The 22,675-nt window shown below is 49.0% G+C and overlaps 11 protein-coding genes across 11 annotated transcripts; 6 read left to right on the top strand and 5 right to left on the bottom strand.

The window, feature by feature from the left end:
• Positions 1 to 589: 589 nt before the first annotated feature.
• Positions 590 to 1,354, top strand: FMAN_01231 (uncharacterized protein; the record flags this gene model as incomplete). Its single annotated transcript, XM_041832431.1, has 1 exon — positions 590 to 1,354. The coding sequence occupies one exon, from the start codon at positions 590 to 592 to the stop codon at positions 1,352 to 1,354; it is 765 nt and encodes a 254-aa protein (XP_041676568.1).
• Positions 1,355 to 1,604: 250 nt separating this feature from the next.
• FMAN_01230 (putative small nuclear ribonucleoprotein) lies at positions 1,605 to 2,136 on the bottom strand (the record flags this gene model as incomplete). Its single annotated transcript, XM_041832420.1, has 3 exons — positions 1,605 to 1,912; positions 1,984 to 2,033; positions 2,123 to 2,136. 3 exons carry the CDS (start codon positions 2,134 to 2,136, stop codon positions 1,605 to 1,607), a joined length of 372 nt encoding a protein of 123 aa, XP_041676567.1.
• Positions 2,137 to 2,804: 668 nt separating this feature from the next.
• On the top strand, positions 2,805 to 5,435 carry FMAN_01229 (uncharacterized protein; the record flags this gene model as incomplete). The annotated part of the gene is made up of 3 exons (XM_041832409.1): positions 2,805 to 2,870; positions 2,930 to 5,205; positions 5,258 to 5,435. The coding sequence occupies 3 exons, from the start codon at positions 2,805 to 2,807 to the stop codon at positions 5,433 to 5,435; spliced, it is 2,520 nt and encodes an 839-aa protein (XP_041676566.1).
• A 691-nt stretch (positions 5,436 to 6,126) lies between these two features.
• On the top strand, positions 6,127 to 6,611 carry FMAN_01228 (putative LSM2-Sm-like (Lsm) protein; the record flags this gene model as incomplete). Its single annotated transcript, XM_041832398.1, has 4 exons — positions 6,127 to 6,140; positions 6,207 to 6,354; positions 6,424 to 6,526; positions 6,580 to 6,611. The coding sequence occupies 4 exons, from the start codon at positions 6,127 to 6,129 to the stop codon at positions 6,609 to 6,611; spliced, it is 297 nt and encodes a 98-aa protein (XP_041676565.1).
• A 303-nt stretch (positions 6,612 to 6,914) lies between these two features.
• Positions 6,915 to 9,464, bottom strand: FMAN_01227 (uncharacterized protein; the record flags this gene model as incomplete). Its single annotated transcript, XM_041832385.1, has 1 exon — positions 6,915 to 9,464. The coding sequence occupies one exon, from the start codon at positions 9,462 to 9,464 to the stop codon at positions 6,915 to 6,917; it is 2,550 nt and encodes an 849-aa protein (XP_041676564.1).
• A 1,322-nt stretch (positions 9,465 to 10,786) lies between these two features.
• Positions 10,787 to 11,293, bottom strand: FMAN_01226 (uncharacterized protein; the record flags this gene model as incomplete). Its single annotated transcript, XM_041832374.1, has 1 exon — positions 10,787 to 11,293. One exon carries the CDS (start codon positions 11,291 to 11,293, stop codon positions 10,787 to 10,789), a length of 507 nt encoding a protein of 168 aa, XP_041676563.1.
• A 744-nt stretch (positions 11,294 to 12,037) lies between these two features.
• On the top strand, positions 12,038 to 14,554 carry FMAN_01225 (uncharacterized protein; the record flags this gene model as incomplete). Its single annotated transcript, XM_041832363.1, has 1 exon — positions 12,038 to 14,554. One exon carries the CDS (start codon positions 12,038 to 12,040, stop codon positions 14,552 to 14,554), a length of 2,517 nt encoding a protein of 838 aa, XP_041676562.1.
• Positions 14,555 to 14,739: 185 nt separating this feature from the next.
• Positions 14,740 to 17,811, bottom strand: FMAN_01224 (uncharacterized protein; the record flags this gene model as incomplete). The annotated part of the gene is made up of 3 exons (XM_041832352.1): positions 14,740 to 16,427; positions 16,480 to 16,908; positions 16,962 to 17,811. The coding sequence occupies 3 exons, from the start codon at positions 17,809 to 17,811 to the stop codon at positions 14,740 to 14,742; spliced, it is 2,967 nt and encodes a 988-aa protein (XP_041676561.1).
• A 333-nt stretch (positions 17,812 to 18,144) lies between these two features.
• Positions 18,145 to 19,683, top strand: FMAN_01223 (putative ubiquitin-activating enzyme; the record flags this gene model as incomplete). Its single annotated transcript, XM_041832341.1, has 5 exons — positions 18,145 to 18,194; positions 18,264 to 18,362; positions 18,418 to 18,423; positions 18,481 to 18,560; positions 18,611 to 19,683. 5 exons carry the CDS (start codon positions 18,145 to 18,147, stop codon positions 19,681 to 19,683), a joined length of 1,308 nt encoding a protein of 435 aa, XP_041676560.1.
• A 267-nt stretch (positions 19,684 to 19,950) lies between these two features.
• FMAN_01222 (putative DNA-directed RNA polymerase) lies at positions 19,951 to 21,150 on the bottom strand (the record flags this gene model as incomplete). The annotated part of the gene is made up of 2 exons (XM_041832330.1): positions 19,951 to 21,030; positions 21,085 to 21,150. The coding sequence occupies 2 exons, from the start codon at positions 21,148 to 21,150 to the stop codon at positions 19,951 to 19,953; spliced, it is 1,146 nt and encodes a 381-aa protein (XP_041676559.1).
• A 1,197-nt stretch (positions 21,151 to 22,347) lies between these two features.
• Positions 22,348 to 22,579, top strand: FMAN_01221 (uncharacterized protein; the record flags this gene model as incomplete). The annotated part of the gene is made up of 2 exons (XM_041832319.1): positions 22,348 to 22,364; positions 22,420 to 22,579. The coding sequence occupies 2 exons, from the start codon at positions 22,348 to 22,350 to the stop codon at positions 22,577 to 22,579; spliced, it is 177 nt and encodes a 58-aa protein (XP_041676558.1).
• Positions 22,580 to 22,675: the final 96 nt, after the last annotated feature.

Here is a 22,675-nt window from a genome sequence, read left to right as displayed (position 1 = left end):
AAATTCTATAACACAAAGAGCCGACCATGTCCTCGATGCCAGCTGCACGGCATATACGATCGTAATCTGGTTCGGATGGTGGAGGACATGGGCTGCGGAATTAAATGGGGAGTTGGGCCAGGACAGGATGATTGGGGTTGCGAGATGAAGTGTGCGATTCTTTGAGGCGATCTTTGCGACGGATTTTTGCACGAGCCCCGAATTCCTGGTGTTTTATACCAGTTTGATCAGGGAATATCTCGAGCAACAATTGTAGGTTTCTGTCTGCCTGGTTCATGCACCCCCAAGATATCCATCCATACTGATCCAAGTGAATCAGAAATGTTCTTTTCCAAGCCGACAGAGGGCGATCAGTTCGAAGCTGAGCCCGCTACCACTCTGCTATGAACCAGAGATTTGTGTTTTCCACCAACGACAGCTTTATATCCGTCTTTTGTTCCTGTCAACTATTTAGTCTCAATTTCTTGACTCTAGAAATACATCACGTGCCGCATCCACCCAGTGCCATCACAAGTTTTCAACCTATGATCCAAATACAAATGAAGCCTCACCACAATCACAACGTATTTCACATTGACAGGCACACATCATGCTACCAACACCAGACACTTCGCACGTCCCATATGAGCGAGTCTACGAACCTGCCGAGGACTCATACCTCCTCTTGGATACGCTCTCATCTGCCACAGAGACCGAGTATCTCCAAAACGCGTTTCCCGATATAGCGCCACTCGTGGTGGAGGTCGGCACAGGCTCAGGTGTCGTCCTCGCCTTCGTCCACGCACATGCGCAAAAGCTTTTCGGCACGCGCGAGGTCCTGACTGCGGGGGTTGACATGAACGCCTTTGCGTGTCGGGCTACTGTCGGGACAGTTGCAAAGGCAGCCTCTGACAACCCCGACTCACATGCATTTTATCTGGGCTCATGCATGGGAGATCTCACAACCCCATGGCGCGAGGGCACCATCGACGTCCTCGTTTTCAACCCGCCATATGTGCCCACGCCTGAGATGCCTGCCAGACCAGATTCGTTTAGCGCAGACGACCTTGCAGTCACTACAAAGCCTTCATTTGACGACGATTCGTATCTGTTGGCCTTATCTTACGCAGGCGGCTTAGATGGCATGGAGACAACAGATAGACTGATCGAGGCACTACCCCAAACCCTGTCCCGACGCGGTTGTGCCTACCTCCTCCTCTGCGCTCAGAATAAGCCAGATCAAGTCAAGAGTCGCATTGAGGGGTTTGGGCCTGAATGGCGGGCTCAAACTGTTGGAAACAGCGGCAAACAGGCCGGATGGGAGAAGCTGCAGATCGTACGGATATGGCGAGACTATTCAAAAGCCGTAGAATAAGAAAAAAAAATGTTGCGATGGAATTGGGGTGTGAGAGCATATATTCAGATATCTTTCCAGAACAAGAAAAGTGATACCCACCCCACGCGGGTTCATACAGTTTTAATGGCCAAACAACCCGAACGCCAGGTTCCATTTGAATGTGATATCTTCGCGATAACGTAATCACTCCACATCAACGACGCGCATGGGCGCCTCCATCCTTTCCCCGTCTTGTCATGTCTCCTGAATCTTCTTGTGTCCTTCTCGTTTAGGGCCGTCCTCCGCGACCGCGGCCTCCACCACGTCCGCGTCCCCTGGGACCGCCTCTGCCTCGTCCTCCTCGTCCTCCCCGCTCTGCCTCCTTTCTGGCCTTGTTCTTCGGCTTAGGGGCGTCGTCGATGAGCAGTGTGTCAAGGGGTAAGGAGTCGGGCAGGATAAAATATCGGATTGTTGAACCTCGGATATTCATCGTTTCCAAAGAGATGGGCTCTTGCCCTTTGATGGTCATTTTGACGGTTCGGAGGGCGGTGTTCATCTGAGGGGAGACTGAGGAAATGGTACCATGAACAATGGTTCCTAGACGACAATTAGTACACGGCTACTCGCATGGCTGTAAGCTTGCTTAGGGGCGAGGAGAAATATATTACCATTTTTCAGTTCAATTGTCACCGTTTCGTTGGCGCATTTCATAAGAAAACTAGTCGTCCCAAGTCAGTCCAGAAGCTCAAACTTGACAAGAAGCTCAGCACAATCCGAGTGTGCGCAAGAGACAGAGGGAGTTCTTACCGAACAAGCTTCATATTGGCTACTTGAGAGGGTTTAGGTGCTTAAACTGCTGTATGATTGTTTGGGGTGGAAGCAGGCGGTTGTTAGGCGCGTCGTTGTAGGATCGATTTGGCGTGAGGCTGAGAGGCTGGCTATAGCAATGCCGCTTGAATTGTCGGTCGGAAAAATCGAGGGTCGGAGCTGCATTGTCCCCACGTGACTTCGTGCTGCGAAGCTCGGTGCTTGGTCAGTTCCCCACACAAGTTGCATCATTGGTGCAGCTTATCGATAACAGCGCCTGGGGTTGAACTAACAATGGATGCAGAAGCCATAAATTGTAGCCTCGTCAACTTGAGCTTGCCCATCTCTCAAAGAGTGCCTTACCAGTGCCCCGGGGTTTCCGTCCTTTTCTTTGCCTTCTCTCTACCTGGCGCCCGGGGAACTTCTCGCCTAAATTTTCTTCAACTTAAGGTGCCTAGGTAGTCTTTGCCTCTTCGTTCCTTTATTCATTCGCCGATTTCGCCTTTCACTGCGCCCCGCCTGGAGGCTACGGCTTCCATCCATCATTACCCCACCATATTCAAGGCTCAGGATCAACGCGGAAAACGCAAGAGAGCTCCATTCTTCCCTACGAAACCTAAAAACCTACAACATCCTGAAATTCTTCACCTGGGGCGATATCGCCAGCTGTATTGCCATAAGTATGATCTCGGGACGTGGAGGAGCCGGCGCTCGGGGAAGGATTCGTCCTCCTCGTCGCATTGTGCGTGTAAGTTCGATGCACTGAAATGTTCGTATCTAAATCCTGAATTATGACTTTGCCTTTAGCCAAATGAAGCTGCCGAGGGTTCCGATTTCGAGGCTTGCTGGAAGATGCTAGATGAAGCCCTGCGCGACATTCACATGAAGAATTGCAGCCGACTGTCATTCGAGGAGCTGTACCGAGCCGCCTACAAGATGGTACTTAAGAAGAAAGGCGAATTGCTTTATGATAGGGTCAAAGCTTTCGAGGAACAGTGGTTCGCAGATCATGTTATCCCCAAGATTCGAGAACTCGTCAGCAAGAGCCTGATCAACATTGGCGCCGAACGAACCTCGACGACGTCCGTCAATGAGAGGCGGCAGACAGGGGAGAGATTCCTCAAAGGTCTGCGTGATACTTGGGAAGATCATAACATGTCAATGAACATGACCGCCGATATTCTTATGTATCTCGACAGGGGCTACGCGCAGCTCGAGGCCCAACGAACCCCCATCTTCGCCACCACCATCGCGCTTTTCCGTGATCATATTCTACGATCTTCGCTGAACACGAACACAAAGGGCAAGGTGATCGATATCCTTATATCAGTGGTCCTCGACCAGATTGATATGGAGCGCGAAGGAGATATTATCGATAGAAATCTTATCCGAAGCTGTAGTCGAATGCTCAGCAGCCTCTACGAAACCGAAGAAGAGAAGGAAAACGATAAACTGTACATGACAGTATTCGAACCTCGCTTCCTCGAGAACAGCAAGACATACTATGCCGCTGAGTGTGAGAAACTACTACGCGAATCGGATGCCGGAGCTTGGTTGCGACACACCCAACTGCGACTGAATGAAGAAATCGATCGATGCGGAACAACAATCGAATTAGAGACATTACCCAAAGTCACGCAAACAATTGATCAAGAACTCATAGTCAAGCATCTGTCCGAATTTTTGGCTCTTGAAGGGAGTGGCCTGAAATGGATGATTGACAATGACAAGATTGACGACCTCTCGATTCTCTACAAACTCATCTCCAGGGTCGATTCAAAGAAGACTGCTTTACGAGACATTTTGCAGAGTCGCGTGGTTGAGCTAGGCCTGGAGATTGAGAAGGTACTGAAGAACACCGATTTCTCGTCCGGTCATGGCGAAGGAGACGAGGCCGGTGAAGGGGAAAAGACAAAGATCTTGAACCCTGCGGCGCAGCAGACAGCTGCTGCGATTAAATGGGTAGACGATGTACTCCGTCTGAAGGACAAGTTCGATAACCTCTGGGCTCGTTGCTTTCAAGGAGATCTTATTATCCAAAGCGCATTAACCAAGAGCTTCTCTGACTTCATCAATATGTTCAGCCGCAGCTCTGAATATGTCTCTCTGTTCATCGATGACAACCTGAAGAGAGGAATCAAAGGCAAGACAGAGGCAGAAGTCGATATCGTTCTAGAGAAAGCTATCGTCCTGATCCGATACCTTCAGGATAGAGATCTGTTCCAGACATACTACCAGAGACATCTGGCAAGACGTCTTCTTCACGGAAAGTCCGAAAGCCATGATGTTGAAAAGCAGATCATTTCCCGAATGAAACAAGAACTGGGCCAACAGTTCACCAGCAAGTTCGAAGGCATGTTCAGAGATCTTGTCACGTCAACAGAGCTCACCAGCGGCTATCGTGACCACATTCGTGACCTGGGAGATGGCAGCGGCAAAACCATCGACCTTAATATCAACGTTCTCACTACAAACTACTGGCCACCCGAGGTCATGGGCCGAACTACGCAGATTGGCGAAGGATCTCGTGTTACGTGCACATACCCCCCTGAACTGCGACGACTGCAGGCGAGCTTTGAGCAGTACTATCTAACTAACCGTAATGGACGCAAGCTCACCTGGATTGGTACCACTGGCAGTTCAGATGTCAAATGTACCTTTCCGGCCATCCCTGGAAAGTCTGGCCCGCTCTCTCGGGAGCGAAGATACGAGATCAACGTACCGACTTTTGCGATGGTTGTCTTGCTTCTCTTCAACGATCTTGAGGAGGGCCAGTCATTAACCTTCGAAGAGATCCAAGCTAAGACCAACATCTCAACTCCAGATCTCATGAGGACGCTGACAGCTATTGCTGTGGCACCCAAGTCCCGCGTCTTGATGAAAGATCCTGCCAATAAATCTGTAAAAGCAGGCGATAAGTTTTCTTTCAATGCATCTTTCCAGAGCAAGACCATACGAATCAAAGCACCCATCATCAACGCGGTGTCCAAGGTCGAAGATAATACGGAACGAAAGAACACTGAGGAGAAGAACAACCAAACCAGAGCTCACGTTGTCGATGCGGCAATTGTGCGAATCATGAAGTAGGTCCCAAGTCTAAGTCTTACTGCCAGCTTTGGTTACTAACTCTCGTAGATCTCGAAAGGAGCTTTCTCACTCACAGCTCACTAGTGAAGTTCTGTCACAGCTCTCCGGCAGCTTTCGCCCCGAGGTTGCCCTCATCAAGAAGCGTATCGAAGATCTCATCGCGAGAGAATATCTTGAGCGCCCTGATGAAGATGACGCGCCAACTTTGTATCGCTACGTAGCGTAGACTACAAGCTCAATCTCACGAATCACGAAAGAAAACGAATCAGCATTTTCCAGTCTTGCAAGGCGTTGGAATGATAGGATCCATACACTATTGATATACATAGCGTGGCTGCACATGGAGGCTTTTGCTTATTGCAGGCAAGGAAAGGGAACCGTGTCAGGATGGTCGGACATTTGTTGCTAAGGACGACACGAGAACCCTCCAAAGATTAAAGCAAGGATTTGAGGTCTATAAAGACGTATGGTTATCTACAAGTCTTACCTGCAGCGCGAATGGATTTGGCTTTCAGTCAGTCTTGGTTCATGGCCAGCTGGTTTTATTTAGAAGGAACAAGAACTACCTGAGCATAACTCTTCATCCAAACAGATGTATGAATGCCAAAGAGACATTCATGTAAATATGTCACAGATTAAAGAAATCAGTAATGAATTACTGTTGATTCGAAATCATTACCTGACTTGCCGGTGAATCATGAACAGTCACGTGATCGTAGCCAACGGTGCCTTTGCTGTAGACGCTATCATGATGGAGATCTTGCATCACCAAACAAGCATCTAAGCGCCTTCCTCTACACAGAAACTCGCTCGAGAAACAAAACTGATTGCAACTACAAGACAAACACTTGTGAACCCCCAAAACATAGTCGATTCATCCTGCGTAAAGCCTCAAGCGCAAAAGAACCACCGACACCATGCTCTTTTTCAGGTACCATCGAACTATCTTCTCTGTGGTTAACGCCCTTATTCGCACACTAACACGCTATTCATACAGCTTTTTCAAGACGCTCATTGACCATGAGGTCACTGTAGAGCTCAAGAACGACATTCAGCTAAAGGGGATTCTCAAGAGTGTGGATCAGTACCTCAACATCAAGCTTGATGACATCCAGGTTGTTGAAGAGCTCAAGTACCCTCATCTTGTATGTCGACTATACCCTTATCCTGCGCGTTGTGAAAGAAACTTGATATCTGACTTCATAATATCACAGAGCTCTGTCAAGAACGTCTTTATTCGAGGCTCAGTTGTGAGATACGTTCATCTTCCCGGCGCGTCAGTTGACACACAGCTGCTTGAGGATGCTACACGGAGGGGTACGTTGCGCTTTCAAAGAAAGTCATGCTATATACTAACACGAGTGTTACAGAAGCTGCAGCTCAGCAAGCCAAGGCGAAATGAGCAGTTAAGGCGATGGATGAGAGGCAAGATAGACTTTTTCGCAGTTGACTCTTACTACTATGGTAAATGGAGAGTGATATTTACGTCGAAACCGGGATGATCACCAGGGAGAATTCATGAGGCGTTTTCTCCTGATGCGGATAATGAGTTGTCCTTCTTTCCCTTTTAAACATTATACAGAACTAAGAGTCATGAAACAATTGACGACATTGATGTGCCAACACGGTATCTAAAAATTAAAGGTCATCAGATGGAACTCCCGCTCAAGAGAATACTATACAAATTGCTCCACGTCATAATCGATCACCAAAATGCTCCGCCGTCTTTACCAGGTTTACCGTCCCAGAGTTCCTGATCCGACATCCTGTCATCGTCTTCACCTTCGATGAGTGGCATTACCAATCCAGCCCGTCTTCTTTCTGAAAGCCAGCGGTCTATCCAACCCTTCATGCGCTTTCTTGACTGTTCACTCCCTACGTTGACTGTCGGGATGACTTTCTCTATTCTCAGACCCATAACAAACATGGCGAGCTCTCGGAAGCTACTGTGTTCTGAGTAAGGAACCCCAAAGCACATGGCTTCCTTGGTACTGCCTCTCTGCGGAACAAAATCTTTATATCCAAATCGGGTTCGCCAGCCCTTGTCGTGAAGGATCTGCTGGGTATGAATGCTGCCAGGTGGTGTGTTCGCACCGATGGCTTTGCCTGCTGGTCGGAAGTTCCAACCACTTGGCCGAAGTCCGACAATACGACTAAAGTACGGCTTATAGCTATTTAGGTATTCCTGAAGAGTTTCTGCACGAATCTCCATCAACATCTGCATGTGCACCTGTGCCTCGAGGGGATCAGATGTAAGGAGTGCCGTGAGCTCTGGGTCGTCCAGCTGTTTGCAGATCTTGATCTTGCCAGGTGATGCAAAGATTTTTGACTTGAGTGCTTTAGCAATGGAGATGCATATACGTTCTTTTCCAATAGAGTACGTCCCGCAAATTACGAGGAGACGTTGAGGGTGTTTCTTTTTGGTATCGACTTTTGCGTTCTCATCAGGTTTTGTGTTTGGGAAGAACTTGCTGACTGTTGGGGTTCCTTGTCCGCTAGCCTTTTCCCAAATATCGTCTTTGCAGTTGGGATCGGGAGACAATGAGCCACAAAGATCGGCACAGGCCTTGATAACATCATTCTGGGGCGGAAAAGAATATCGTGGGTTGAGATACGTGGTGTCCAAGTAGCAGATATCAATCTTTTGTTGCTTGGACTTTCCAGAGATCGCGTCGATAGTCTCTGGCTTGAGAAGAGGATGCTTGATATGAGCAGGGCAGGCACGGAAGTCTCCACAATGTAATATGCGTTGAAGACGGCTGTTGGGACCTTGCTTCATAGTCTTTTCAAAAAGGAAGAGAGAGCTTCCCGGGCAATGATTTGCTGGTATCATCGTTACTTTCGCGCCTTCTGTCCCTGGGATGTCATAGGATTTGTCGAATTCAAGCTCCACAACCCATTTTGCCGCTGTACGAAGTTGATTTCTGACGAGACTGCCCGTGACTTTGCTGCAGTATATAGGGCCGTGACACCATCTTGCTGTAAGACCGATATAGTGGTCACTGTGAAAATGACTCAAGAAATATGCTTTGCAACCCTGAACGGCGCCATACCGGAAAGCGTCCACGCAAATGGAAAATCCAGGCATGATCTTATAGAAAGGGCACGTTCTCTCATATGCTTGCTTTCCTCGAGAAGCGTGCTCAGCAGCAGCAGCCTCTTGCCATGCTGAGTCTTCGGCATTGTTGGACATAAGTTTCGAGAAAGCAGACTTCGGTGCCGGGCCAGAACTTGTAACTTCGAAAGGGTTCGCCTGACCGGGCCTGGGAACAGCAGCCCGTGCAAATCTTTTGCTGACGTCGGTCGATTCGACCTCAGGGGTCGAGACAGGGATCGCTGATGTTGGTTTCTCCGACTTGATTCGTTCTGGTGTTGTTTGCTGCGGTTTTGGCAACGGGATCGGGTGTCCATCAAGGCAGGAGTTGACATGTCGTGTTGCTTCATCTATGGAGATCCCTACCAGGCTTCCGTTGCATATAGGACAACACTCTGTCATATGATCATCGTCAAGGGGGTCATCGGCCAGGTCTTCGCTTGAAATCCCTGCCTCCTCCGCTTCTAACCTAGCTTGCTCTCTCATGTAACGCATTACTCGCATTTCCTCCCCTTCGAGATCGTTCAGATCTGGGGACTCCTCGTCTACTATTTCTCCGAGATCGTCGAATTGTTGGTATGTTGAATCTTCCCGTTTCAAGGCTTGTGTGGTAATATCTGCTTCCTTCTTTTCATCGATCTTAGTAAAACCGTCCGTCTGGACTTCGTTTTGCGGGGAAAGCTCCGTACATTGGCCATTCTTTTCAGGCTTGTTGTTTGTGGCCATAATGTCGTCTTCGGGCTCATCCTCACTGTCCGAGTCCATTACGAATGGTGTCTTAATTTTAGATTTCGTTGACTTGCGTGGGGGTTCGCCATCACACTTGGCGGGTGAGAGCCGGTCTTCAGCCTCGACCACCTGCTCAGCTTTTACTGAGACTTTGATCTTGGACAATTGTTCAGGTTCTTCGCTTAGTTTCCTCTTTTTATTGGGCGATTCGGCCTCATTGTATCGGATCGAGTCGTCGGCGTCATCGGCAGTGTAGAGGTCTTCGTGCTCAATAGGGTCTGGCGCAGCCCCAAGAAACAGAGAGGCCTCATGTTTTTCAGCCTTTTTGAAAAAGCTAAGGATACTTTGATTGGCCTTGACGGGCTTTTTGGGTAAATGCGAGATAGCCTTCTTCGGTGTATGAGACTGGCTGGACTTTTTCGGTGCCACCATGATGATAGCTAATGAAATAGTGAGTATTGACAGGGTAGAGAACTGAAGAAAGACACAGGTCCTTTATTTGTCATCAAGACAATGAGCAGAAGGCAAAGAATGCATGCAAAGATATCGTAGAAAATCAGCAGCCAACCAAAATTGAAGTGGGATGCTTTGAACCTCTTAACGCGAATGCGCGATGAGTGGCAAAGTGGATGTCGCGAGATCACGTGACGATAGTAGAGAGCAAATTCATGGGTGCCTCTTCGCCACGCCTCTCTGACTGTGTCCCTACGTAGCCTACCTAGCCACCGAAGCTATCATTTTTATAGCTCATGACCACATGGTTATTTTATGAATTCCAGTGTTTATGGCTACGCTTTTCTTCTGGTGCAGTATGTCACAAAATTTCAGTCTAATTCAATATTTATTTCGCAGATTACGGTATGCAAATCTGCTGTCCCCCGCGAGTCTTTACTTCGACGTGAATCTAAGCTTGGTCTACAAAAGTTTGGTTGTGAGGAATGTGCAAAACCCCGTCACAAATGTCTCTCCAGAACTTCAACTGCTCTAAATGTAAAATAATACGATATCTCTCGGCAGCAGAAGTGGCCTTCTTCGCACCGCTGGATATACCAGCCAAGATGCAATGAAAGCATAATAATGAATGTGCTGAGAGACACAAGCATGTGCGCATCGCTTGGAGACAGTGTAATACCAAGGACACCCTGGGAACGATTCAACCACGCAAGCGCCGTTGAGCCATCACCAATGAACCAAAAATCAGGACAGTATCGAGCCATTGTACGGCCCGTGTTGAGGGGTTAGCCTCAACAAGAACAATTACTACACTTTGATCCGAGCCTCATGGCAAAGAAGAAGGTGAAGAAGAAGGAAGGAAAACGGGAAAGCAATGTTGGGAGGAAGCGCTTCTTTTATACCCGGCCGGTATGATCATGATGGCCTTGAGACTCAGGTTGAATTTCGAGAATGACTCACGAGGGCAAAGTTATGTAGGCAAAAGCTTGCCTGCAACCTATGATCAACGAGATGGCTTTGCCACTTTGGTAGGTGACCAATATAAGAGAAAGGTATAGCTCACTTGGGTTGTTCGGTTCCTGTTGTTGCCTGCTTGGGGCTGAAGTTTATCACTGTTGCCTGGGATAATGCTTATTTGCGGAAAGCAAGAAAAAGACTGGCACGCATACCTAGGGTACTTTCTCATTGGATCAACACAAGAGCACATTATTTTGTCAGTACGATATTGCCACGTATTGCAGGGCCATAACCTAACTATAGCATCCAATTATTGTTCTTGGGGTATTGTTGAAAGCATTTGCTTATGATGACTCTTCTATTCTCTCAAGCATCTTTCCATGAACCCCTTTCCATCCAGCCTCGCATGAGCTTTTGATCATACCCATGATCAGCCTAGAGCATGTAATGGAGACCTGCTCTACGATCTCCAGGTTTCCACCCTCAGATTCTTTAATCTTCCAAACAGTCTCAAGTACCAGACCCATTGGCCCACGCGTTCTCACAAACACACCGCTTTCCAGGTCGAAAAACTCATATGAACTAATCACATCGGAGTCCCAAAGCCCTGCTGGTAAGGTGTGAATTCGGTCTGTGACTGAGTAACACTCTGGTGCTGCGATAGGCTTGATCTCAAGTGTGTCAGGAACCGATGGAGTAGGGTCCGGAGTGGCCATAGCCTCGAATTTGGACATATAAGGATTACAATGTAAGAAGAAAACATGGTCGTGGAGCATCTCTATGGCTTTTGGGGCTGCAGCAGTCGAGGAGATAGGCGATGTGTGCTGTATCTGGGCGGTTGTTTGAAACATCGTGGCTACTGAAGTGAGTCGTTGTTGTCCGAATTCCTTGATGGATGTAACCGCAAAGAGATATTGTGAGTTAGGGGGGTGTAGAAATGTTCAATACTATGATTGTCGGAATGCAAAATGTTCAATCCTGATCAATGTGCACTTGGTGTTGCGGAAGAAGACACCGACTCAGCAATAACGTTGAAAGGTATTGAGATACGGACTGAAGGGTATTTCAAACGACAATATATTACCTATGAGAACTGACCTTCTCAATGAAAAAGTATTGTATCTGACTCGGAATGTGACAGTTCTAGTTTCATCGCCGTATCATGATTGCAATTGGCCGCTAACGCAAACATACCTTAGCGCCTAACTGAAGGGAATTGGAGATGAGGCTGTCGTTGCGCATTAGCCACTCAAGTCAGCCCCACAGCGTTGTCAAGTCTGCTCATTGGTTACCACCTTAACCTGTAACTTGGGGAAAGCGTCAAGGGCCCCTTTCCAAATATGCAACATTGAATGTTACAACAAACCCAATTCCTTCAACGCTTTCGACATCGCCAAAAACTCACCTCCCGTCATCACTCCTCGCCTTCTTTCTCACAGCTCGCACTCAGCCCAATCTTCATCTTCGCTCGCATGCATCACATCCCCAGGCTATCATGAAGTGAACCAACCAGGCACATCAAGCTCAAGCGATCTTAGCTTAGTTACACATCCCCTGCTAAGTAACCCGAGACAGGCCTCACAACATTCATCACCATGTCGTCGCTTCAAGTCAGAGGGCCGGACTTTTCGGTCACAAAGCAGAAAGCGATTGAAGACGCAAAGAAAATGCAAAAAGTGGTTGCCGAGCAGTGCTCAAAAGCCGGAAAGGACCCTCCACAGTATCGACTTTCAGAGCTCATTGGCAAAGGCAGTTTTGGTCGGGTCTACAAGGCCACCTCTCTAACGACGAATCAGCTCGTTGCCGTTAAAATAATCGACATTGAGGAGAGTGACACAGTTAACCCCAAGCTCGCCGACACATATAGCGACTTGCTCAAGGAAATTAGTGCCCTGCAACTGCTCAGCAACAGTGGCGCCAAGAACATCAATCATGTTATCGATGCTCTCCCTGTCGGGCAGTCCATGTGGATGATTACAGAATACTGCGCTGGAGGCAGCGTGGCTACCCTTATGAAACCAACCTCACCGGGTGGCCTTCAGGAAAAATGGATTATTCCCATTTTGCGCGAAGTGGCCGAAGCTGTCTACTGGGTTCATGGCCAGGGTATCATTCACAGAGACATCAAGTGTGCCAATATCTTGGTCACGGAGGAGGGGAACGTCCAGCTTTGTGATTTTGGAGTTGCTGGTGTTATCGAAACCAAGTTTGACAAACGCTCAACGGTCATTGGTACACCACATTGGATGGCCCCAGAGCTATTCGACCCTGCGGCTTCTTATGGTACTGAGGTGGATATATGGGCTTTTGGCGCCATGGTCTATGAAATTGCATCGGGTCTACCACCAAGCGTGGCTGCAGGTATGATGGACTTCAACAGACTAGGCTCATACCTCAAACAACACATCCCTCGACTTGATGGCGACCGATATTCCCAAGGGTTGAAAGACCTCGTGGCGTACTGCTTGGTTGATGACCCTAAGAAACGCCCACCAATTGAGCAAATCCAGAGACACCGTTACATATTCAACACACAGGATGCTTATCCTGCTTCGAGCTTGGCACACTTGGTTAGAGGCTACAAGTTGTGGGAAGCTCAAGGTGGTGTTCGCAAGTCCCTCTTCTCCGCAGGAGGAGCCCAGGGGCCATCTGACCTCGTTAACTTGGCCTTGGACAATGATGAGTGGAACTTCAGCACAACCGCTGCGTTTGATCAACAGGTGCTTCAAACTGGCGACGCTCAAGCTGTGTTCGATGTTTATGGCTCCAACGTCGACTTCAAGCAGGATGAGTTCGACGATGCGTCTAGAACCCAAAAGCCAAAATCACGTCGACGTCCGCCACCTCACCTTCCTTCCGTCAAGGCACCACTGGAAAAGCTATTTGACCCAAATACGATATCGAACTACGAGGACAACTCACGAGCATATTATGGCCGTCCGTTTCCTCCGCCTACTGCCGATTTCACCCCCCCACCACCGCCCCCTGCGTCGGATTTACCGCTCAGAGACGACTCATCTCAGTCTCCTGGTGTGAGAGAATCCCTGATTGATCTTGACATGTCCCTAGATGGTAGCAATCTCTCCGAATTTGTTGACCTGAACACAATTAGAGCTGGAGATCCCAGGGCATCGACCGACTATGACTTTGGAGATGTTTCCTATAATAAACCACCACTTAGTGATCCAGCAGATATGATGAACAACAACCGCCGAACACGAGATTGGAAGTTTCCTTCCATGGCCCCTCCCGCCTCAGCAAACCCGGAAATGTTCAGATTTCCGTTCAACGATGACCAAGGGCCAAGTACCAGCCGCCTCATCCACCCTCCGACGGAGCCAATCCAGCCTTCGGCGCAGTTCAATGACCTTGCAGTTCCCTCCCCAGTCAACAACCGGGCGTCGTCAGGCAGCCTCATTGACTTAGACATGGGTCTAGCTGATCCTATTCCTATGAGCGACTATACAAGGCCGTCCACATCGCACTCGGACGTTGGATCATTGGCTGGCTCGGAGGTAGGAGGGGCTGATCCTTTCCAGCTAGAAAAGCACGCCTCTCTTTACCTTATGCCCAACAGTATACGAGAGCCATCCATCTATGTATCCGATGACTCTGAGTTTGCAAATGCCGTCGCGGACCTTTCGCTGAATAACACCCAGCGACATGATCCTCAGATGTCCTACCAGCAAACACAGGTTCCCCTGCATCAACCCCAGGGACAACTCCAATCTTTCCAGACCAACGGGGGCACCCCGAGTGAAAGACCCTACTCCCTTAGCGAGTTCGCCGATACTGACCCTGAATCTTTTACTCCGCAAACGCTTGCCGCCCCTGAACTTCAACCTCCTCCACTTCAGCCTCAGCCAGATCGGTCACCAGTTCGCGACGACTACCCTCGATCTTATCAACAACAGCCATCCCTCCCACCTGCACCCACTGCACCCTCACCTCAAGTTATGGAAGGCCAGGCCTCATCAGAACACGTCAAGGAGGAGCTTCGACGCATGGCCATGAGCCTAAGTGATCATCTCAGCCACGCGAATACATACTTGTCGGGACTTCCACTTCGAAGAGCGAGCACAACAAGGATGGAATCTATTGAGACCCCTTGAAGACATTCATGAATGTATATGGGCACTAATATTATAACATCGCGTGATCTTGGAGTTTGGAAATGGCTTCCCGTTACATTGAAAACCGGTAAAGGCTGGATATTGTGCAATACAATATATGATCATAATAAACCACGAATAGAATGTTCAAACATCTCCCCATTCACGAAGCTCCCGCATTTGGCTTATTGAAAACCGACCAGGTCTCCCATTAGCAAAGCTTGGTACCTTTCGATGGCCTCTCCCAACCTGATCAAAACTCCTGCCGCCAGCATTTTGACCTCGTTCTCCTCCCCACCATCCTCTCCTCTAGTCTTCTCGAACACTATTGCGACCCATTCTCTTGTCTCCATCACCTCTCTACCTTGGGTTTCACAAAGCCGACGCATGTCGCCGCCATTTACTTCCAGCAGGGACGCCATAGCCACGAGCCACCCTTTCATGGCGCCGAGATCGCCAAAAACATGTACACGAACGCCCAGAAGCAGATCCCATAGCTCCGCAGTCAACTGTGGCAGCGAAAGTGTGGAGGGCCCAGCGGCATGAACAACAATACCTAACGTCTGTAGGTAGAGCGCCAGAAGCGCATGGTTGAGTATGATGGGTTTGGCAGAACGAAGCGCGACCTGGAAATGTGCTGTGAGTGGGGAGAAGAAGGACGTCGCAAGCAGAGCGGCAGTCGTATTGGGAATAGCACGCATACGAGGCTTGGAACTAGATTTGGACTTGTAGCGGGCCGTGAAGCTTTGAAGCTTCAAAATATCAGGGCCTGTGTTGGCATCGGCTGCTTCTGCAGCAAGCGGGGCAAGGAATGAAGATGTCAGCGACTGTGAGATATTCTCGAGAGCAGTTGATGGGAGTGCTTTCAGCTGGGACGACGGCAGGGAGCTGCTATCATTTCCCGAGCCAATGTAAAGTTGGTCCATCTTTTCAGGTAGCCGCTTTGAGGGAAAGGCGGCAGCCGACTGGTATTGGGATACTTCGAAACCCGCCAATTCTCGTGCTGACAGGCCCAACGTGACGAGTATTGATGTCCGTTGGTGGAGGGAATAGTCGCCCTCGAAGAAAGTTCGAGCAAACCATGGGGCCATTGTCTTAGGTTGAGAGACAACAAGCGCTAGCATAGAGTGTAACCGTAAATCATCGAAATTTTCGATCTCAAACTTATCTTGTATACCCACCAAAAGCCCAGCCAACTCATCAGCGTGGAAACTTACCTCGGTTCCATAATTGGCCTTGCGTCTGATGAGAATCGGAGCTGTCTGTAAAGCGAGCAACTGTTTGTCGTATGATTCAGAGTCTCTGAAATAGGATATGAGATCTCTGATATAAACCGGCGGCTTGGGCTTGTTGCGTTGTACAAGTGTTGCGTCATCATCCGAGTCTTCAGGGTCAGAGTCCTTCGAGTAAGGGGCAAGATCGTCGTCCTCTTCTGAAGAATCAATCTCCTCAATGATGGCTTTTGGCTTGGCTTCGGTAACAACAGGCTTCTTCTTTTGCTTGGCTTTCTTTTGAAGAGCCTCGCTTGGCGTTGAAGGCTTTCGCTTCTGAGGGACAGTCTCAATAGCGTGGTCGAATAGGATAGGGTCGATGGGGCCAACAGGGTCAGAAACCTTGGTTAGATTTTTTAATTGCTGCGCTTCCTCTGTCTCTGTCTGCTCCATCTTGAAATCGAGCCTCTGCTTCTTATCATCGATCAAAGCAGACAACGATTCCCCGACTACCAACCCAAGAAACTGAGCTCTGGGCTGTGTGGAACCAATGCGATTGGAGATGGTGTTCATATATGTGCCCACTCGCATGAGCAACGTCAATTTCATTGGAGAGACTCTGTGTACGTAGCCAGCGGCAAGGAGCAGGATTTGCGTGTGCGCTACAAAATGTCAGCAAGCATGTAGATAAATCGCCGTGGGGATCGTCGTTACCATCTTGCTGAAGCATTGCTGAATGTCTGATGTACAGCTCATCTCCAAATTGTGCAATGCTTTTCTCCAGTACTGTAGTAATCGCTTCTCGGTCTCGTGCGAGTGCAGCTACAACAGCTCTACGAATACCTACCCCATCGCCAACACCAGCACCTGACGAAGATGCACACCAGTTGATAAGAACGTCTCTTCTCGTTTCGTCATTCAATGCGACTTCCATGAGAAGCCCAGCAACGGCAGAACACTTGTCGTCGGGGTGTGTGTCTTCCAGGCTCAGACGATTCAAGTATTTCTGTGAAAGGTGCTGAAGCAACATATGGAATACCTTCTTAGAAGTTCGATGTTGGCTGAGAGCAAGTTGTATGAAGGTTGAAATTGAGTTTCTTTTAGAAAGAAGAAGTCCGTCGATTGCGATTCTGATAAGAGTTTCTGCGGTATAAGCATCAGTAAGTATCAGTAAATGGAATTCTTATGTGTCTTACCTGAATGGTGCAGCGACAGCGACTTCTGGAACAACTCACAAGCGAAGGCCATTCCATCAGGTTCGGGCGATGAATGAACCCAAGACACAATAGCATTCCCCAGCCATGTGCTATATTTTAGTCCATCAGCAATCCAGTGAACCCCATCGTCGACTTTGTCGCGTCCCATGACTTCTAAAGCTTCCGCTGCGATTGACACAATCTGACCGTTCGAGAGAATTGATACAAGTTTCTGACACTGAACTCTTTGCAGCGCGACACTGGAAATTCCTTTGATCGATGTGCTCCATATCGTAGAGATTGACTGAGCACTACCAATAATGGAAGATAGAATACTCAGCAGAATGCCAGCGTTGATTGATAAGTCTGCTCTCCTCTCTTCTTTCCCCCCTAGCCGTGACTCTTGAATGAGCACTCGCAGTTGCGTGATGACGGCGTTAAGACCAGTCAGACTGCGAAGACAGCCAAGGAAAAGATCCGCATCTCGTGGAACTTCTGTTTTGCCCTTTGTATCATCTTCAATCTCTCCCTCAAGCAAAAGTGTCCAGTAATTTGATGCGATCTCTGAGACAAGCAAATGGATGATAGACGCACTCTTGGGACTGGGTGTTGAGAATGAGAAGTTACTCGATGCAGATTTTGGGTTATTTAGAAAATTCAGTATCGAAATAAGTGTATCGTAGTCTGGCTGACTTTTTAATGCATCGATGATTTCATCAGCCGTCGATTTGTCACTGATGCTGGCTGGTTTCTTTTGGGTAGAAGCTGGTTTAACCTCTGTGAAAAGTGGCTCAGGCTCATTCCGAGGTTTGAGATAGGTTGTGCTCACAGGGGTGAGAAGGTCGTCCATTCTAGTCTGTGCAGCTTGATTTGGCGGGCTGTCCACGAAATGTCATGTTGTTTGAAATTTGAAAGCTTGATGGAGGTATACATTATCGCCTAGTGTTTAGGTTTAGGTGCTCGAAAGCATTACTCACCTTGACCCCACCCTCACCGAGCTTCACCGAGCCAGCTCCAGGCAATGACGATCCTCCCCCACGCACGGATCCCTTCAGAGCTCCTTACCTTAGTAACCAAGCTGCGGACCACTCTCTGACCTTACACACATATCTCCGTGCGAACCTACTCACACATTCTTTTGGCTTGTTGTTCTTTTACTACAAAGTCTTTGGAAATCCTCAATATGGCTAGTGTGGCTCAGGAAGCTGCCGGCGGCTACGAAGACGCGCGATGGTAAGACCCTTTAGCTGGGAGCTGTTGGAGCTCTTGAAACCACAAGCAAACAACTGACCACAATGCAAGGAAATACCTCGATCAAGTCCGCCGTAACGCAGGACCATATACCGATCCCGATGCTACTGCACCGGAGTTTCTGGCGCAGTTCGAAACGTTCAAAGTTCTGTGAGTGTTGATGTGCACATGTAACATCCTATGAAAGCCATACTAATTTGTGTAGCGTCATGTCAGTCATCTCTCTTGAAAGACTCAAATGTCCGGCTCACTAACTTCCATAACACAGCGGCGCAGGAGGCCTAGGATGTGAAATTCTGAAAAATCTTGCCATGTCGAGATTCAGGAACATTCACGTAATAGACATGGGTCTGTAAATCGTCTTCTCTATTAAAGGTCGCTGGCTCACCTTGCTCTAGATACCATTGATATTTCCAACCTCAACCGCCAGTTCTTATTCCGAAAAGAAGATGTTGGCAAATACAAAGCAGAGGTTGCCGCTGCTTTCGTCCAAAAGAGAGTCAAGGGCGTCTCCATCACAGCCCACAACAATCGCATCCAGGACTTTGACGAGGAGTTTTACAAGCAGTTCCAGCTTGTAATTTGCGGACTAGACAGCATCGAGGCCCGCCGTTGGATCAATGCCATGCTTGTTTCTATTGCCGAAGACGCTGAAGACCCCGATGCGATAAAGCCCCTCATTGATGGTGGCACTGAAGGTTTCAAGGGACAGGCGCGAGTCATCCTCCCATCCATGACATCCTGTATCGAGTGCCAGCTGGATATGCACGCCCCGCGCGCCGCTGTTCCTCTGTGTACTATCGCCTCAATCCCACGACAACCCGAGCACTGCATTGAATGGGCCCACGTTATTGCTTGGGAGCAAGAAAAGCCATTCCCGAAGCTTGACAAGGATGACCCAGAGCATGTAACCTGGCTCTTCCAGAAAGCGCTTACTCGTGCGGAAGAGTTTGGCATCCCTGGTGTCACTTATTCGTTAACGCAAGGAACCATCAAGAACATCATTCCGGCCATCGCATCTACCAATGCTATCATCGCCGCTGCATGCTGCAACGAAGCTTTTAAAATCGCGACAACCTCGGCCCCCTGTCTTGGATTCGACGCAAACTATATGATGTATTCTGGCAATGATAGCATCTATACTTACACCTTCAAGCATGAGAGGAAGGACGACTGCCCTGTCTGTGGACGCCAGGCTCGCCCTCTTGAAGTCAACCCCAAGTCCACTCTGCAGGAGTTAATCGACTCATTCACGATTCGCCCCGAAGCGCAATTAAAGAAGCCATCGATCCGTGCTGAGGGAAAGACTCTATACATGCAATTCCCTCCAGGCTTGGAGGAGCAGACACGCCCGAACCTGAGTAAGACCCTTACAGAGCTTGGGCTCGAAGACGGACAGCAGGTGGTTGTCACTGATCCTGCATTCCCCCTTGAATTCAACTTTTACTTCAAGTTCAAGACAAGTTCTTGATTCTCGGCCAAGTGGTCAGTAAAGGGCGTTAGGGCTTTTGGGCATCTTTAGGCGTTGGATTAATGAACGAGAGGTACATGATGACGACTCAAAAATACTAGATGAGTATCCTTTTAGGGGGCAGAGAGGAAACGGGTGACGAATATTGTGATGTGGTCATGGTATCATTCCTTTTTATCTAACCGTAGAGACCGCAGAAAACAAATCAACCCAAAAATTATGATACTGCGCCGAACAAGACCCGAAATCTCTTGATGATATAGTAGGCTACCTCGCCATGTTGATAACCTGCTGCTCAAGCTTCTTGCACTTGAGCTTGAGGTGCTTAACTGACTCGAGGAAAAGCTCATCGCTATCCCATTGCCCTGTGCTCTCGATTGAGAAGATAAAATGATCTCGCCTTCGGCCAAGCTTCACCTTGCCCTCAAACTCCTTGTGTCGTAGAGCCTCTCGGCTGACAGTGTCCTTCATCGCATCAACAACAACGGCCTTGGTCTCGCCCTCCTGGCCCTCATAACCGCTACCAGACTGAGCAGCTTCCTCAGCCGTAACCTTTTCGAGGCCGATGACACCCTTGGGGAAGCACTTAGCAAACTTTTCGGCGTCAGCACCCAAGATAGGCTTGGTGATGGTGATGGTAGGTAGGAGACGATAGGAGGCTGTCGCAACAGGAGAAAACTTGGCGTGATCGGATCCAATTCCCTTGTGCATATGCATTGCGAGGTTAATGGTCTGTCGGGGTCGCAACTTGGCGATCAAGATGTCTGGGTTCGTGGGCGCAATGGCGTCCTCGCCGCTGAAGTACTCGGCCTGCTTGCCGGTAGGAACGAAGACAATGTCGCGCGCATAAACGTGGGCGTTATGGTAAGCTTTGAGAGGGTCGTTCTCGGCAGGCGAAGCGTCCTCATTGACAGTGCATGTCACGTTAAGCTCGAGGCGGACCGTGTTCCAGTCGAAGCAGCCGGCATAAGGGTCCTCGCCAGCCTCTGGCTTTTTGTGCCACTTGAGAAAGTTGTGCAGACCCTCACGACCACCCTTGAAGGGGATGAGTCCAAGACGATGCGCGAGAACCTCGTCTTGAATGACAGAGGTGTTGTTCTCGATATAAACGTTCTCGATGGCGAGGGTGGGGATCTCGGAGAGTAGAATGCGTCGAAAAGCGTTTGCGAGCGAAGCGTCGATTCCGACAAGAGAGAAAGAGGCGAGGAACTGATCGTTCTGATGGAAATTTACGGAGAACGCATCGCGGAAACGATCGAGCGTGAATGCGAGGTCTTCGCCAGGGTGATGGCCTGGGTAATCAGTCGAGGTGATGTTTGTGACGGTTTCCTTGTTGATGCCAACGGTCTGGGCGCAAAGGTTAGGTTACAGTGCATTCAGCATTGCTCAATTGAAGTTTACCTGACGATTGGCGATTTCCTCTGCAGTAGGAGCTTTTCTCCACGCAGCCTGCTGTGTGGGTGCCATTGTGGTGGTGGGTATTAAGTATATGCAGACTGTTGAGTAGGCGTGGTGATTGTAATAAACGTACGTCGGTGATGAGCGAAGCAAACAATAATTTTTTGAAGCCCCTCCAAGGTGAAGATTCGGTGAGTGGAAGGTGAAGAATGTGGATAATCCAAGGTGAAGAACTAGTCACTTAGTTAGTGGATCCCGGGCTGCCAATCTTGCCTGCAGAAAGAGACGGCGCAGGTTTCCCCACTCGTCTCCGAAACCGCCGACCGTGCCCGACCCATGCTTCGGTGGGTGTCGGCCTTCAGACCACGGGCCCCACTGACGATGAACCGGAGTTTGGGCTGCGAAGTTGTAGGTACGTACCTAATATTATGAGAACATGGTCTGATGACAGTGACAGTGTCAGTCGAGGTGGCTTTGCACGAGGACAGCCTGCGTTGAATTCTTTCATGAGGAAGGGCATTGTTATTGTTGTTGAGAGCATGTAAATCTCATCTCGTAAAACCAGAACCCTGATCTGGAGATGAGCGACTTCGGATCATTTACGACGCATCACCCAGACACAGGCCCTTGAAAGCTCGCTTGTAAGACGAATCTCTCGACAGGTCTTTTTCGCCTCTTGTCTAGGATGCCGAGATTGTGCCCCTGCTCCTCCGTAGTCGGGAAGTGTTCATATAACAGACTCATTCACCGGGCCGGCCTCTGGTCATATCAGCGCACCCAATCAGTCGTCGTCCATCGCCAGATTCCCATCCCCAAGCCATCATGAACAATACATACATACTAGGATCCCCTAGACCAGCTGCAGCGCACTTCATCCTCCTCGTTCCAGGGGTCACGCGCACGCTCTACCCCCGCTGAGAGATCCCATCACTTCCCTGTCCGGGCAACCCGTACGACGTCAGTATTGCGCCCATGTCCTCCAGTCAAACTCAAAGTCCTTGGCGTACCCCTGCTCTGTCCTCAAAGTTGATGCCGGTCACACGTGCAATTCAAAGGTCAGTCACCAGAGCACAACCGGTCCGGCCAAGCAATCGTTTGTAATACAATGTATGTAAGTTGATTTGATCAGAGAAGAGATCAGCTATATAATACTCGTCGACTTCCCACCTTTTCTCCAATTCATCAATTGGATCTTGAGAAATACACCAAAGCACCGTCAACAACATCTACCACTTATACACTGCAACAGACCAACAACCTTTCAGGATGCTCTCCTTCGTCAAGTATGTCGATTCGATTCTCATTCAAGACTCCCATCATCTAACGGTGGCCTCTTAGCTACACTCCTCGACCTCACCCCGAGCACAAGAACAAGGAACATTGCCGGGTTCACTCTAACCCATCAAACATTCCTCGCGATATCTCCAACAATACTCCAGCCACAGACCCCAAGTCTGCCATCCCACGATCTGCCGCTCCGCCTGCTCCAGCAGCCTGAGTGAGTTGACCACTGGTTCAATGCTTGCACAACATATGTCTTCATGAAATTCAACGTCGGAGGATACCCGAGGAGTAAAATGGTGTTTGTGTTTTT

This window comes from Fusarium mangiferae (genome assembly GCF_900044065.1).
Source record: "Fusarium mangiferae strain MRC7560 genome assembly, contig: FMAN_scaffold001, whole genome shotgun sequence".
In the NCBI taxonomy this organism is placed as follows: domain Eukaryota; kingdom Fungi; phylum Ascomycota; class Sordariomycetes; order Hypocreales; family Nectriaceae; genus Fusarium; species Fusarium mangiferae.
This window is presented reverse-complemented; position numbering and strand designations above follow the sequence as displayed.